Source organism: Ranitomeya imitator, chromosome 10 (assembly GCF_032444005.1).
Source record: "Ranitomeya imitator isolate aRanImi1 chromosome 10, aRanImi1.pri, whole genome shotgun sequence".
Classification (NCBI taxonomy): domain Eukaryota; kingdom Metazoa; phylum Chordata; class Amphibia; order Anura; family Dendrobatidae; genus Ranitomeya; species Ranitomeya imitator.
This window is the reverse complement of record NC_091291.1, coordinates 35,267,722-35,284,584: the sequence shown is the minus strand read 5'-3', so window position 1 is coordinate 35,284,584 and position 16,863 is coordinate 35,267,722. Positions and strand designations below refer to the sequence as shown.

At 42.1% G+C, this 16,863-nt stretch overlaps 1 protein-coding gene across 8 annotated transcripts in view; it reads left to right on the top strand.

Annotated features, from left to right (window-relative positions):
* Positions 1 to 16,863, top strand: part of LOC138650987 (testicular acid phosphatase homolog) — a 92,992-nt gene that overhangs the window by 23,453 nt on the left and 52,676 nt on the right. For 4 of the 8 annotated variants that reach the window (XM_069740886.1, XM_069740883.1, XM_069740887.1 and 1 more), the window contains 2 exons: positions 14,802 to 14,897; positions 16,667 to 16,753. In XM_069740886.1, coding sequence (XP_069596987.1) covers positions 14,802 to 14,897; positions 16,667 to 16,753 — 183 coding nt within the window. Of the gene's footprint in view, positions 1 to 14,801; positions 14,898 to 16,612; positions 16,754 to 16,863 lie in introns of all 8 variants that reach the window. The other 4 variants (XM_069740890.1, XM_069740888.1, XM_069740889.1 and 1 more) reach the window with 2 other exon arrangements.

Sequence of the window (16,863 nt, the reverse complement as noted above, 5' to 3'; positions counted from 1 at the left end):
GAATGGTCTCACACATGTGTGTACATAGGGAACAGTCAATCACCTGGAGCAGTGCTGAGAAGAGCCGGCCAGAGAATATAAAACTAGTTCAGCACCATCCCTGGCCGGCTCTTCTCAGCCCCACTGCAGGTGTTGAATGGTCTCACACATGTGTGTACATAGGGAACAGTCAATCATCTGGAACAGCGCTGGGAAGAGCCGGCCAGAGACTATAAAACTAGTTCAGCACCATCCCTGGTCGGCTCTTCCCAGCCCCACTGCAGGTGTTGAATGGTCTCACACATGTGTGTATATAAGGAACAGTCAATCACCTGGAGCAGTGCTGAGAAGAGCCGGCCAGAGAATATAAAACTAGTTCAGCACCATCCCTGGCCGGCTCTTCTCAGCCCCACTGCAGGTGTTGAATGGTCTCACACATGTGTGTACATAGGGAACAGTCAATCATCTGGAACAGCGCTGGGAAGAGCCGGCCAGAGACTATAAAACTAGTTCAGCACCATCCCTGGCTGACTCTTCTCAGCCCCACTGCAGGTGTTGAATGGTCTCACACATGTGTGTACATAGGGAACAGTCAATCATCTGGAACAGCGCTGAGAAGAGCCGGCCAGAGACTATAAAACTAGTTCAGCACCATCCCTGGCCGGCTCTTCTCAGCCCCACTGCAGGTGTTGAATGGTCTCACACATGTGTGTACATAGGGAACAGTCAATCACCTGGAGCAGGGCTGGTAAGAGCCGGCCAGAGACTATAAAACTAGTTCAGCACCATCCCTGGCTGACTCTTCTCAGCCCCACTGCAGGTGTTGAATGGTCTCACACATGTGTGTACATAGGGAACAGTCAATCATCTGGAACAGCGCTGGGAAGAGCCGGCCAGAGACTATAAAACTAGTTCAGCACCCTCCCTGGCCGGCTCTTCCCAGCGCTGCTCCAGGTGATTGACTGTTCCTTATGTACACACATGTGTGAGACCATTCATCAACTGTAGCGGCGCTGGGAAGATCCGGCCAGGGACGGTGCTGAACTGGTTTCAGATGTCCACATCTGAGTCTTCTGTATTATGAAGATCTGAAATATGAGGATGCATTGGACTTAAATGGCAAAGTGGTCAGAACGTGTCATTCCTTCATAGCGCAGAATATCTGTGACACATTCCCTGGACTTGTACAAAAAAATCTGATCGTACAGCTGAGGATGATTGATAATACAGAATAGACTGGGGAGACTGAGTCATGAGGCGTTATGCAAGCAGTCATGCTTTGTGTATCTGCTCCGCTTCCTCCTGACATATTACTCCAGTTATCTTCTGTGTATACTCAGGAATTTCCTGTTCGCTGCAGTGAAAATATCCGCCTTGGCGCTGGATCAGCGCACGTCCAGGGTTTGTGCAACTTATTTACTGACGCTCATGATGTAATGTCGGCAGCAGGACAAAGCAAATGACCCTGCTGATATAGAGTGTGGAGTTGGGAAAAAAACGCGATCCCACCATTGTTTGTTTTTGGGAATTGTCAAAATACAGTCTGGCAGCTGGCACATGTTCACACTCAGGAGGTGCTGGTCAGGTTTTTTCTGTATATTTAACTATTGGATGTTGGCTGCCTCCATTCTGCTCTCCTCCCATTGCCGCAATCAGTTCTACCTGCCCATAAATTGTAGGCTAAACCCGGGAGAGACCTGAGTGTCCATAATTGTAAGTTGATAGCCCAGAGTGACATATACAGTAGAGCAGGGACCCATCATAGGGAGGTCACCTTGCCATGGTTGATGGGCATACATCAATTGGCCAAATTATGTGCTAAAAACCTTCATCTTTATTAGTCCTTTCTTTTTAAGTACTAAAATATGGATTTAATATTTTTGTTTTTCTCTGTTTTTACATGGCCTAAACTTATACGTAATGCTGCTGTGTGTTCCTTTTTCTATATAATGCAGTCTCGCAGCTTGCACATGTTCACACAGGAGGTGCTGGTCAGGTTTTTTTCTGTCTATCTATGTATCTATCATCTATCTATCTATCTATCTATCTATCTATCTATCTATCTATCTATCTATCTATCTATCTATCTATCTATCTATCTATCTATCTATCATGGAATGCCGGCCCCATTTTTTTGATTTGTTGATTTCTATTTCTTTCTTTTTTTTCTCTTCTTTTTTCTTTCTCTTCTTTCTTTTTTTTTCTTTTTTTTTCTCTTTCTTTCTTTCCTCTTCTTTCTTCATTTTTCCTTCTTTCTTCTTCTCTGTTTATCTACACTGTGTTCCAAATTATGATGCAAATTGGATTTAAGTGTCATAAAGATTTAATTGTTTTGTTTTTCAAATAAACTCGTGGATGTTATTGTGTCTCAGAGCTCAATGGATCACTGAAATCAATCTTAAACACATGTGATAATTAGTTTTCCAGGTGATTCTAATGAAAGGAAAACTACTTAAAAATGATGTTCCACATTATTAAGCAGGCCACAGGTTTCAAGCAATATAGGAAATAAAAAGGATCTCTCTGCTGCTGAAAAGCGTTAAATAGTGCAATGCCTTGGACAAGGTATGAAAACATTAGATATTTCACGAAAACTTAAGAGTGATCATCATACTGTGAAGAAATTTGTGACTAAAACAGAGCACAGACCGACTTCATGCAGATAAAGGCATAATGAGAAAGGTTTCTGCCAAATTCATTGGATTAAGAGAGCAGCTGCCAAAATACAATTACAAAGCAGCAAACAGTTATTTGAAGCTGCTGGTGCTTCTGGAGTCCTTTGAACCTCAAAGTGTTGGATCCATCAAAGGCTTGCTGTGGTGCATAAACCTACTATAACCCCTAAACAATGTTCACAAGCAGAAACGGTTGCAGTGGGCCCAGACATACATGAAGACTCATTTCCAAACAGTCTTGTTTACTGATGAGTGTCGAGCAACCCTGTATGGTCCAGATGGATGGAGTAGTGGATGGTTGGTGGAGGCCACCATGTCCCAACAAGGCTGTGACGTCAGTAAGGAGGTGGAGGAGTCATGTTTTGGGCCGGAATCATGTGGAAATAGCTGGTATGGCCCTTTAAGGTTCCTGAAGGTGTGAAAATGGCCTCTACAAAGTATATAGAGTTTCTGACTAATGACTTTCTTCCATGGTCTAAAAAGCAGAAATGTGTCTTCAGGAGCAAAATCATCTTCATACTGACAATGCACCATCTTATGCTCCAAAGAATACCTCTGAGTCATTGGCTGCTATGGGCATAAAAGGAGATAAACTCATGGTGTGGTCACCATCTTCCCCTGACCTCAACCCTATAAAGAACCTTTGGAGTATCATCAAGCAAAAGATCTATGAGGGTGGGAGGCAGTTCACATCAAAACAGCAGCTCTGGGAGGCTATTCTGACTTCATGCAAATAAATACTACCAGAAACTCTCCAAAAACTCACAAGTTCAATGGATGCAAGAATTGTGAAGGTGATATCAAAGAAGGGGTCCTATGTTATCATGTAACTTGGCCTGTTAGGAGGTTTTGGAGTTAAATAGCTTTTTTGTTCAGTGAATGTGACCTACTAATGCTGCAAATTCCACAAATGAGCATTTTCAGTTCTTTAACCCCTTTCTGTCATTAGACATACTATTCCGTACATGTGGGGTGGGCCCTACTTCCCATGGACGGAATAGTACGTCGTAGGCGATCGGCCACGCTCACCGGGGGAGCGTGGCCGATCGCCGCCAGGTGTCAGCTGATTATTACAGCTGATATTCGGCACTATGTGCCAGGAGCGGTCACGGACCGCTCCCGGCACATTAACCCCCGGCACACTGCGATCAAAGATGATTGCAGCGGCACAGGGAAGCATCGCGCAGGGAGGGGGCTCCCTGCATGCTTCCCTGACACCCTCGGAGCAACGCAATGTGATCGCATTGCTCCGAGGGTTTCCTACCTCCTTTTCCCTCAGAGCAGGCGCCGGCAAGCCTCCTTTAGTGCCTGTGTGATCGCTGATCCGACACAGTGCACTGCAAAGTGTCAGATCAGCGATCTGTCACTGTAACATGATGTCCCCCCTGAGGCACTGTTACAAAGTAAAAAAATATATACGGTATATTTACACGTTTAAAAAAAAAAATCCTTATTTAGAAAAAATAAAAAAAAATTGTTCCAATAAATACATTTCTTTGTCTAAGTAAAACAAACAATAAAAGTACACATATTTAGTATCGCAGCGTCTGTAACGACCCGACCTATAAAACTGTCCCACTAATTAACCCCTTCAGTGATCACCGTAAAAAAAAAGAAGCAAAAAACAACACTTTATTATCATACCGCCAAACAAAAAGTGGAATAACACGCGATCAAAATGACATATAAATAACCATGGTACCGCTGAAAGCGTCATCTTATCCCGCAAAAAACGAGCCGCCATACATCATCATCAGCGAAAAAATAAAAAATGTATAGTCCTCTGAATAAAGCGATGCGAAAATAATTATTTTTTATATAAAATAGATTTTATCGTATAAAAGCGCCAAAACATAAAGATATAAATGAGGTATTGCTGTAATCGTACTGACCTGAAGAATCGTACTGACCTGCTTTATCCATTTTACCAAACGCGGAACGATATAAACGCCTCCCCCAAAAGAAATTCATGAATAGCTGGTTTTTGGTCATTTTGCCTCACAAAAATCGGAATAAAAAGAGAACAAAAAATGTCATGTTCCCAAAAATGGTACCAATAAAAACGTCAACTCGTCCCGCAAAAAACAAGACCTCACATGACTCTGTGGACCAAAATATGGAAAAATTATAGCTCTCAAAATGTGGTAACGCAAAAAATATTTTTTGCAATAAAAAACGTCTTTTAGTGTGTGACGGCTGCCAATCATAAAAATCCGCTAAAAAACCCGCTATAAAAGTAAATCAAACCCCCCTTCATCACCCCCTTAGGGAAAAATAATAAAATGTAAAAAATGTATTTCTTTCCATTTTCCCATTAGGGTTAGGGCTAGGGTTGGGGCTAAAGTTAGGGTTAAGGTTGGGGCTACAGTTAGGGTTGGGGCTACAGTTAGGGTTAAGGTTGGGGCTACAGTAAAGGTTGGGGCTAAAGTTAGGATTGGGGCTAAAGTTAGGGTTAGGGCTACAGTTAGTGTTGGGGCTACAGTTAGGATTGGGGCTAAAGTTAGGGTTGGGGCTAAAGTTAGGGTTGGGGCTAAAGTTAGGGTTGGGGCTAAAGTTAGGGTTAGGATTACATTTACAATTGGGATTAGGGTTGGGATTAGGGTTAGGGGAGTGTCAGGATTAGGGGTGTGGTTAGGGTTATGGTTGGGATTAGGGTTAGGGGTGTGTTGGGGTTAGGGGTGTGGTTGGGATTAGGGTTATGGGTGTGTCAGGGTTAGGGGTGTGGTTAGGGGTGTGGTTAGGGTTGGGATTAAGGTTAGAGGTGTGTTTGGGTTAGGGTTTCCACTGTTTAGGCACATCAAGGCTCTCCAAGCGCGACATGGCGTCCGATCTCAATTCCAGCCAATTCTGCGTTGAAACAGTAAAACAGTGCTCCTTCCCTTCCGAGCTCTCCCGTGAGCCAAAACAGGGGTTTACCCCAACATATGGGGTATCAGCGTACTCAGGACAAATTGGGCAACAACTCTTGGGGTCAAATTTCTCTGGTTACCCTTGGGAAATAAAAATTGGGGCTAAAAAATAATTTTTGTGAGAAAAAAATGATTTTTTATTTTCACGGCTCTGCGTTATAAACTGTAGTAAAACACTTGGGGATTCAAAGTTCCCACAACACATCTAGATAAGTTCCTTGGGGGGTCTAGTTTCCAATATGGTGTCACTTGTGGGGGTTTCTACTGTTTAGGTACATCAGGGACTCTGCAAATGCAACGTGACGCCTGCAGACCAATCCATCTAAGTCTGCATTCCAAAAGGCTCTCCTTCCCTTCGAAGCTCTGCCATGCACCCAAACAGTAGTTTTCTCCTACATATGGAGTATCAGCGTACTCGGGACAAATTGGACAACAACTTTTGGGGTCCAATTTCTCTGGATACCCTTGGGAAAATACAAAACCGGGGGCTAAAAAATAATTTTTGTAGAAAAACAAAGATTTTTTATTTTCATGACTCTGTGTTATAAACTGTAGTGAAACACTTGGAGGTTCAAAGTTTTCACAACCCATCTAGATAAGTTCCTTAGGGGTCTACTTTCCAAAATGGTGTCACTTGTCGGGGGTTTCAATGTTTAGGCACATCAGGGGCTCTCCAAACGCGCCATGGTGTCCCATCTCAATTCCAGTCAATTTTGCATTGAAAAGTCAAATAGCGCTCCTTCCCTTCTGAGCTCTGCTATGCGCCCAAACAGTGGTTTACCCCCACATATGGGGTATCAGCGCACTCAGAACAAATAGCACAACAACATTTGTGGTCCAGTTTCTTCTGTTACCCTTGGGGAAAAGAAACTGGGGGCAAAAATATAATTTTTGTGAAAAAATAAGATTTTTTATTTTTACGGCTCTACATTATAAACGTCTGTGAAGCACTTGGTGGGTCAAAGTGCTCACCACACATCTAGATAAGTTCCTTAGGGGGTTTACTTTCCAAAATGGTGTCACTTGTGGGGGGTTTCAATGTTTAGGCACATCAGGGGCTCTCCAAACGCGACATGGCATCCCATCTCAATTCCAGACAATTTTGCATTGAAAAGTCAAATGGCACTCCTTTGCTTCCGAGCTCTGCCATGCGTCCAAACAGTGGTTTACCCCCACATATGGGGTGTCAGCGTACTCAGGACAAATTGGACAACAACCTTTGGGGTCCAATTTCTCCAGTTACCCTTGGTAAAATAAAACAAATTGGAGCTGAATTAAATTTTTTTGTGACAAAAAGTTAAATGTTCATTTTTTTTGTAAATATTCCAAAAATTCCTGTGAAACACCTGAAGGGTTAATAAACTTCTTGAATGTGGTTTTGAGCACCTTGAGGGGTGCAGTTTTTAGAATGGTGTCACACTTGGGTATTTTCTATCGTATAGACCCCTCAAAGTGACTTCAAATGTGATGTGGTCCCTAAAAAAAATGGTGTTGTAAAAATGAGAAATTGCTGGTAAAATTTTAACCCTTATAACTCCCTAACAAAAAAAAATTTTGGTTCCAAAATTGTGCTGATGTAAAGTAGACATGTGGGAAATGTTACTTATTAAGTATCTTGTGTGACATATCTCTGTGATTTAAGGGCATAAAATTTCAAAGTTGGAAAATTGCAAAATTTTCAAAATTTTTGCCAAATTTCTGTTTTTTTCACAAATAAACGCAGGTAATATCAAAGAAATTTTATGACTATCATGAAGTACAATATGTCACGAGAAAACAATGTCAAAATCACTGGGATCCGTTGAAGCGTTCCTGAGTTATAACCTCATAAAGGGACAGTGGTCAGAATTGTAAAAATTGGCCTGGTCATTAACGTGCAAACCACCCTTGAGGGTAATGGGGTTGAAACATATCAAATGTTTAGAAATTTTCCTGTGCCTAATAATTTGGAACAGTGCATTTTGAGTTTTTATTCATTTTGGAGATTATTCTGTTATCATTGGGAGGTTTCTTCAATAATGTTCGATGTAAACGGGTGATGACTTTTATTAGACTGACTGTAATTTGCACCGACCATTTAGGAAAATCCGACAAAAATATAATTTGCATAATAATTTGGAACACGGTGTATGTATCTATCTACATTGCCACATCTACTATATAATTGTCTAAGGGTCACTTCCGTCTTTCTGTCTGTCCTTCTGTCATGGTTATTCATTCGCTGATTGGTCTCGCCAGCTGCCTGTCATGGCTGCCGCAACCAATCAGCGACGGGCACAGTCCGGAAGAAAATGGCCGCTCCTTCCTCCATGCAGTCAGAGCCTGTCGCCCGCATACTCCCCTCCGGTCACCGCTAATACAGGGTTAATGCCGGCGGTAATGCACCGCGTTATGCCGCAGGTAACGCACTCCGTTACCGCCGCTATTAACCCTGTGTGTCCCCAACTTTTTACTATTGACGCTGCCTATGCGGCATCAATAGTAAAAAATGTAATGTTAAAAATAGTAATAAAAAAAAAACCTGCTATACTCACCCTCCGTTGCCGCTCGCGCCGGCCGCCATCCTCCGCTGCAGGTTCCGGTGGCAGAAGGACCTGCCATGACATCACGGTCATGTGACCGCGACCTCATCACAGGTCCTGCGCGCCTGTGCGAGAAGGACCTGCCATGACGTCACGGTCATGTGACCGCGATGTCATCACAGGCCCTGCGTGCCTGCGCTACAAAGACCTGCCATGACGTCACGGTCATGTGACCGCGACGTCATCACAGGTCCTGCGCTCATACCAACCCTGGGACCGGAAGCTGCCGTGGACTACAAGGGGCCCTCGGAAAGGTGAGTATATGTTTATTTTTTATTTTTTAACCTGTGGCAAACCTGGCTGGGCAATATACTACGTAGCTGGGCAATATACTACGTCGCTGTGCAATATACTACGTGGCTGGGCAATATACTACGTAGCTGGGCAATATACTACGTGGCTGGGCAATATACTACGTGGCTGGGCAATATACTACGTCGCTGTGCAATATACTACGTGGCTGGGCAATATACTACGTAGCTGGGCAATATACTACGTGACTGGCCAATATATACTACGTAGCTGGGCAATATACTACGTGACTGGCCAATATACTGCGTGGCTGGGCAATATACTACTTCGCTGTGCAATATACTACGTGACTGGCCAATATACTACGTGGCTCTGTGCTGTATACTACTTTGCTGTGCAATATACTACGTGGCTCTGTGCTGTATACTAAGTCACTGGGAAGTATACTACGTCACTGGGAAATATACTACGTAACTGGGCAATATACTACGTGGCTCTGTGCTGTATACTACGTCGCTGTGCAATATACTACGTGGCTGTGCAATATACTACTTGCTTGGACAATATACTACGTCACTGGGCAATATACTACGTGGCTGTGCAATATGCTACATGGCTGGGCAATATACTACGTGGCTGTGCAATATGCTACATGGCTGGGCAATATACTACGTGGCTGTGCAATATTCTACATGGCTGGGCAATATACTACGTGGCTTGGCAATATACTACGTGGCCTATGCAATATACATACATACATATTCTAGAATACCTGATGCGTTAGAATCGGGCCACCATCTAGTGGGCTAATAAAAGTCCACTTTTGTATATTTTTTGAGGTGCTCCCTTTCTTTTTGTTCTTTAACTATTATCCCTCTATCAGTCAGATTTATTGTATCCTTTTATTATATTTTTATGATCTTTATTTGCTGTTATCAGGCACTTCTGATTGTTAAAAAATTGTGCTTATAGGAAACAATCAGTAAGCTGCTGTTGGGTGATCTGTAAGTGATCGATCCAGTGAGAACATTTTGCTCCTGAACAGAGATATTGATACGTTACTTTCTTACAACCGGGATTCAATCGTTGCATAATTCACATCCTTTATACAATATTTTTCCAATGTTCCAGGATCCCTGACGACCTTGTACATTGTCATCAGCTTTTTATTATTGTAACATTTAGAGACAGAGGAAACATAACGATATTGTCTATTATGTTTCTTTACTATTAGCTGTGAGGTTTTCTAGATGACTTCTATGGGAAACAATGTATATTGCGATGAGTCCACTGCTCAGTACTGGCCTTGTCGTAGACACATTGTATAAATCCAACATCCTGACTTCTGAGATTCAAGAATTTAATGTTCATGAAGATCAAAACAATATCCCATTGACAGCACTCAACTGCCGGAGCACAAACGCAGAAGTGTTATCATGGGGACAGCAGGCGAGAGGAGCTGCAGATATGGGGGGAAATAAGTATTTGATCCTTTGCTGATTTTGTAACTTTGCCCACTGACAAAGACGTGAACAGTCTATAATTTTAAGGGTAGGTTACTTTTAACATTGAGAGATAGAATATCAAAAATAAAATCCAGAAAATCACATTGTATAAATTATATACATTTATTTGCATTTTGCAGTGAGAAATAATTACTTAATACAAGACTTAATACTTGTTGGCATTACCCTTGTTGGCAAGCTCAGCAGTCAGACATTTATTGTAGCTGATGATGAGGTTTGCACACATGTCAGGAGGAATTTTGGTCCACTCCTCTTTTTGCAGATCATCTCTAAATCATTCAGATTTTGAGGCTGTCGCTTGGCAACTCGGAGCTTCAACTCCCTCCATAAGTTTTCTATGGGAATAAGGTCTGGAGACTGGCTAGGCCACTCTATGACCTTAATGGGCGTCTTTGTGAGCCACTCCTTTGTTGCCTTGGCTGTATGTTTTGGGTCATTGTCTTGCTGGAAGACCCAGCCACGACCCATTTTCAATGTCCTGGTGGAGGGAAGTAGGTTGTCACTCAGGATTTTATGGTACATGGCTCCATCCATTTTCCCACTGATGCGGTGAAGTAGCCCTGTGCCCTTAGCAGAGAAACACCCCCACAATGTTTCCACCTCCATGCTTGACAGTGGGGATGGTGTTCTTTGGGTCATAGGCAGCATTTCTCTTCCTCCAAACACGGCGAGTTGAGATAATGCCAAAGACCGCAATTTTTGTCTCATCTGACCACAGCACCTTCTCCCAATCACTCACAGAATCATCCAGGTGCTCATTGGCAAACTTCAGCCGGGCCTGCACATGTGCCTTCTTGAGTAGGGGGACCTGGTGGGCACAGCAGGGTTTTAAACCTTTATGGCGTAATGTGTTACCAATGGTTTTCTTGGTGACTGTGGTCCCAACTGCCTTGAGATCATTAACAAGTTCCCCCCGTGTAGTTTTAGGCTGATCTCTCACCTTCCTCATGATCAAGGATACCCCACGAGGTGAGATTTTGCTTGGTGCCGCAGATCGATGTCGTCATTTTGTATTTCTTCCATTTTCTTACTATTGCACCAACAGTTGTCCCCTTCTCACCGAGCGTCTTACTTATGGTTTTGTAGCCCATTCCAGCTTTGTGCAGGTCTATGATCTTGTCCCTGACATCCTTAGAAAGCTATTTGGTCTTGCCCATGTTGTAGAGGTTAGAGTCTGATTAATTGAGTCTGTGGACAGGAGTCTTTTATAAAGGTGACTATGTAAGACAGCTGTCTTTAATGCAGGTAACGAGTTGATCAGGAGCGTCTAACTGGTCTGTAGGAGCCAGAACTCTTAATGGTTGGTAGGGGATCAAATACTTATTTCTCACTGCAAAATGCAAATAAATTTATATAATTTATACAATGTGATTTTCTGGATTTTATTTTTGATATTCTATCTCTCAATGTTATAATTAACCTACCCTTAAAATTATAGACTATTCATGTCTTTATCAGTGGGCAAACTTACACAATCAGCAAGGGATCAAATACTTATTTCCCCCACTGTATAATCTCAAGAACTAATAACACGGTAAAATGGTATGCTAATATAAAAGCAGACAATATATATACAGGCAGAGGGGTAGGTAGGATTTTGGTACAGGGGGGGCAAAGCTTCTGAGTGGGCCCCTAACCAGGTAACCTTGATTACACCCTAATAGTGGAGGAGAACCTCAGCAGATGACCGCGCTGTTACTGAAGATAATCTTTATATAAAGACCAATATTGTTATTACCGCCATATGGTCAGTGATAGATACCAGCCCTACAGAACATATAACTGATTACTGCACAGTTACAGGTAATGACTTACCGCTGACATTCTCTGATGGAATCTTTCACTTTTCCCATCTTTTCCATTTGGCCCAGACCGACATGACGACTTCTCCAGCCAGGACTTGGCTGCAGAGATTACAACAAAGACATATCTGACTTCTCACATTTCTGGCACCATCCCCATCTATTCCCAACCTGCACAAACCCCTCATCCTGCTGATACCCCAATGCTGCTGTATGTGTCCCTATTACTGCACCTGCTGTGTGCTCTGTGTGCCTATAAATGGTAAAACAACCCCCATATAGTATAATGTACTCCCCATAGGCAGACTCTATATAGTATTATGCACTCCCTATAGACCTCTATAGTTTAATGCACTCCCCATAGGCCTCGATATAGTATAATGCCCTCCCCATAAGCAGATTCTATATAGTATAATGCACTCCCCATAGGCCTCAATAGTTTAATGCCCTCCCCATAAGCAGATTCTATATAGTATAATGCACTCCCCATAGGCAGACTCTATAGAGTATAACGTACTCCCCATAGGCCTCTATATAGTATAATGCACCTCCCCATAGGCCTCAATATACTATAATGCCCTCCCCATAAGCAGATTCTATATAGTATAATGCACCCCCCATAGGCAGACTCTATATAGCATAATGCACTCTCCATAGGCCTTTATATAGTATAATGTACTCACTCCCCATAGGCGACTGTATATAGTATAATACACTCCCCATAGGCCTCTATATAGTATCTTGCTCTCCCCATAGGCCTTTATGAAGTATTATGTACTCCCCATAGGCACACTCTATATAGTATAATACACTCCTCATAGGCCTCTTTATAGTATCTTGTGCTTCCCATAGGCAGACTCTATACAGTATAATGCACTCCCCATATGCCTTTATATAGTATAATGCACTCCACATAGGCAGACTCTATATAGAATAATGCACTCTTCATAAAAAAAAATACAATACTCACCTTTCCTCCTCATTGCCCAGCTGTTCCGAGACCCTGCACATCACAGGTTGTTGCTGTTATTCAGTAAGAACTGTTACCCTCAGGGAAAACAATGTCTCTTGATCATGAGATGGATTCACACCTCGATACAAAACTCAGCCCTGATATGAAATGTTTCATAATATTCAGAATGCTTTCTGTATTAATTCCTTCCAAATTTTGAAATCTCTCCTTGCTGTTATTCAATAGGAACTGTTAACCTCTGGTGAAAACAATGTATCCTGATCATGAGATGTATTGACAGTTGCACAGCTTGATACAGGATGCAGCCCTGATATGAAACTTTTCAGAATATTCAGTATGCTTTCTATATCAATTCTTCCCAGATTTTGAAATCTCTCCTTGCTGTCATTCGGTAGGAACTGTTACCCTCAAGAGAAAGCAATGTATCCTAATCATGAGATGTATTCACAGTTGCACAGCTCAATACAGGACACAGCCCTGATATGAAACATTTCAGAATATTCTTTATGCTTTCTATATGAATTCTTCCCAGATTTTGAAATTTCTCCTCGCTGTTATTTAGTAAGAACTGTTACCCTCAAGGGAAAAAAATGTATCCTTATCATGAGATGTATTCACAGTTGCACAGCTCGATACAGGACACAGCCCTGATATGAAACATTTCAGAATATTCAGTATGCTTTCTATATCAATTCTTCCCAGATTTTGAAATCTCTCCTTGCTGTCATTCAGTAGGAACTGTTACCCTCAAGGGAAAGCAATGTATCCTAATCATGAGATGTATTCACAGTTGCACAGCTCAATACAGGACACAGCCCTGATATGAAACATTTCAGAATATTCTTTATGCTTTCTATATGAATTCTTCCCAGATTTTGAAATTTCTCCTCGCTGTTATTTAGTAAGAACTGTTACCCTCAAGGGAAAAAAATTTATCCCTATCATGAGATGTATTCACAGTTGCACAGCTCGATACAGGACACAGCCCTGATATGAAACATTTCAGAATATTCAGTATGCTTTCTATATCAATTCTTCCCAGATTTTGAAATTTCTTCTCGCTGTCATTCAGTAGGAACTGTTACCCTCAAGGGAAAGCAATGTATCCTAATCATGAGATGTATTCACAGTTGCACAGCTCAATACAGGACACAGCCCTGATATGAAACATTTCAGAATATTCTTTATGCTTTCTATATGAATTCTTCCCAGATTTTGAAATTTCTCCTCGCTGTTATTTAGTAAGAACTGTTACCCTCAAGGGAAAAAAATTTATCCCTATCATGAGATGTATTCACAGTTGCACAGCTCGATACAGGACACATCCCTGATATGAAACATTTCAGAATATTCAGTATGCTTTCTATATGAATTCTTCCTAGATTTTGAAATTTCTTCTCGCTGTTATTTAGTAAGAACTGTTACCCTCAGGGGCAAACAATGTCTTCTGATCATGAGCTGGATTCACAGGTGCACAGCTCGATACATGACACAGCTGTGATACATGTACATATGAATGTAACAAGTTCTGCACTAGTATAACCATCACATGTTTGTATCAGATTGATTTTGAATCATAGGTTTTTATTAAATAAAAACAGGCAGAAATCTAGAAAGTATATGGAGATGGATAGCTTTACATTATGCAAGAAATAACACTTATTTGCTAAAATGTAACCGATGGGTAATAAAATATATTTGTCCTCGGTTCAACTTAAACAGGATATGGAATAGGTTACCACAAAAAAAAACGCGCCGTCAGCGCTTCTATCGACATAGTGATCAGCATGCAATCTTCTGAAGAGCATTTCTCAATTATGTGTATTTAGAGAGGACACACAGCTGTCATCCACTGTACATAAACCTCTGTTCTAAGCTGGAAAATTTTCTGTTAATGACGTTAATATCTGGGGTTATTAAAGGTCATATAAATACTAAAATAAGATGGGCCCCCACCACCTAATGACTAGAAACTGAAACAGCAGCATAATTAATAGTGGCTGTCAGTAAATGCCAAAATAATACTGCCATAGTGTGCACCGGGTAAATTAATGCTCTTGATTCATGGTTAAGTTGGTAAATAGTTTTTTTTTATCTTTGTAGGTCTATCGACATGGAGATCGTTCCCCAATTGATACATACCCAACTGATCCCTACAAAGATACCGTTTGGGATAATGGACTCCAACAACTGACACAGGTACATCCTAGTGTAGGGATCTGATTACATTGGCCTATTGAAGTCTATGAGGAGGGCAGGAGGGTGGAGAAGCACAGTGAGAAAACCAGCAGAGGGAGAAATAGGAGCTGCAACTGCCTTGTACTTATCTCACCCCAGTGCTGGATTCACAACTACACTGCTCAGTAATTGAATTGACAAAATCCTCACAGAAATCTGGTCCAGCGGCCAGGTCAGTATTCCATGTATATTAGATGAAAGCACTGGGAAGTGACTCCTGCCTACTTATATCCCTGACTCCTCCTTTTTTTTATAAAACCAGCTGAGGGAGAAACAGGTCCTGCAACTGCCTTGTGCTTATCTCACCCCAGTGCTGGATTCATAACTACATTGCTCAGTAATTTAAATATCAGAATCCTCACAGGACCCTGGTCTAACAGCCAGGTCAGTATTCCATGTACACTAGACGAAAGCACTGGGAACTGACTCCTGCCTACTTATATCCCTGACTCCTCTTTTTTTATAAAACCAGCTGAAGGAGAAACAGGTCCTGCAACTGCCTTGTGCTTATCTCACCCAAGTGCTGGATTCAAAACTACACTGCTCAGTAATTGAAATGTCAGAATCCTCACAGGACCCTGGTCTAACGGCCAGGTCAGTATTCCATGGACACTAGACAAAAGCACTGGGAACTGACTCCTGCCTGCTTATATCCCTGACTTATCTTTTTTGATAAAACCTGCTGACGGAGAAACAGGTCCTGTAACTACCTTGTGCTTATCTCACTCTGCAACTGGATTCACAACTACACTGCTCAGTAATTGAAATGACAAAGTACTCACTGTACCCTGGTCTTTTGGCCAGGTCAGCATTCCACGGGTGCTAAATGGAAGCCCTGGGAACCGACTCCTGCCGGTCTGCATCAAAGACTGCTCTTTTGACTAGCCGGCCTGGCGCAATGCCATTGTGACCCATGCACGACATCTCGGTAGGCCAACTGGTCAAAAGAATAGGTAGGAGGTTCACAGGGCCCCTTATCAGCGGTCCTGGCTACTGAACCAGGGACCTACAAATGTATTTGCTCGTTTCTACTCTGTAATTTCTGGAGGGCTCATATAATAATAATCAATAAAGCGGCTGCCCGAGATCCTGAGTGTAAAATGCTGAATGCAGGCAGCAGTAACACAAAAATAATGAAATAATACTTACCCTCTGATCTAATGTAACATCCGCACAGTTCCCCGACATACTGTGCTGATTGGCTGCAGACGTCAGAGTCCGTATACCCCACGGGATGTCTGCAGCCAATCATTGGCCTCAGCGGTACATGGCTTTAAACCGCGGAGTCCGGCGGCTTACCCCTACATCAAATGGATCGTCAGTCCGAAATTAGACTTGCCTGGTCAATACCTCACCATCACTATAGCGCTGCACCCCCCACACGTACAGGACCGACGTACAAATGGGATCTAGTCAATTAGGTCATCTGTCATATGACTTAGAGGGAAACTCCACATTTTATAAAAATAAAATCTTAAAAAAAAAAAAAAAATGTGCTTGTAAAAATTAAAATTACCCAATAAATGAACAGAAAAATATCTAATCTCATTTTTTTAAAAAAATTGTGTTAATATATAATTCTGGTCATTGACATTCTCTTATAACTGTATTGGCTTGAGAGTCATTTTTAGGCTATTGCGAAATTATTGGGGCTTTCGAGTGCTTGTGTTTTGCAGTTGGGATCTAGTATGGTTCTTGTGGTCCTACACTCTCTTTTGACGCACTTCTAGGCGGGCATCAGACAGCAGTATGAGCTGGGGAAATATCTGAGGATGAGATATGAGCAGTTCCTCAGCCCAGCGTACAAAAAAGAGGAGGTAAGTGGCACTAAATGGTAAAACTTGTATTGGATGGGCTGAGCTGTAATACCAGACATCACCCACAGGCAAGGGTGGCGCTGTACTTGGAAAACAAGCAGATTCTTACT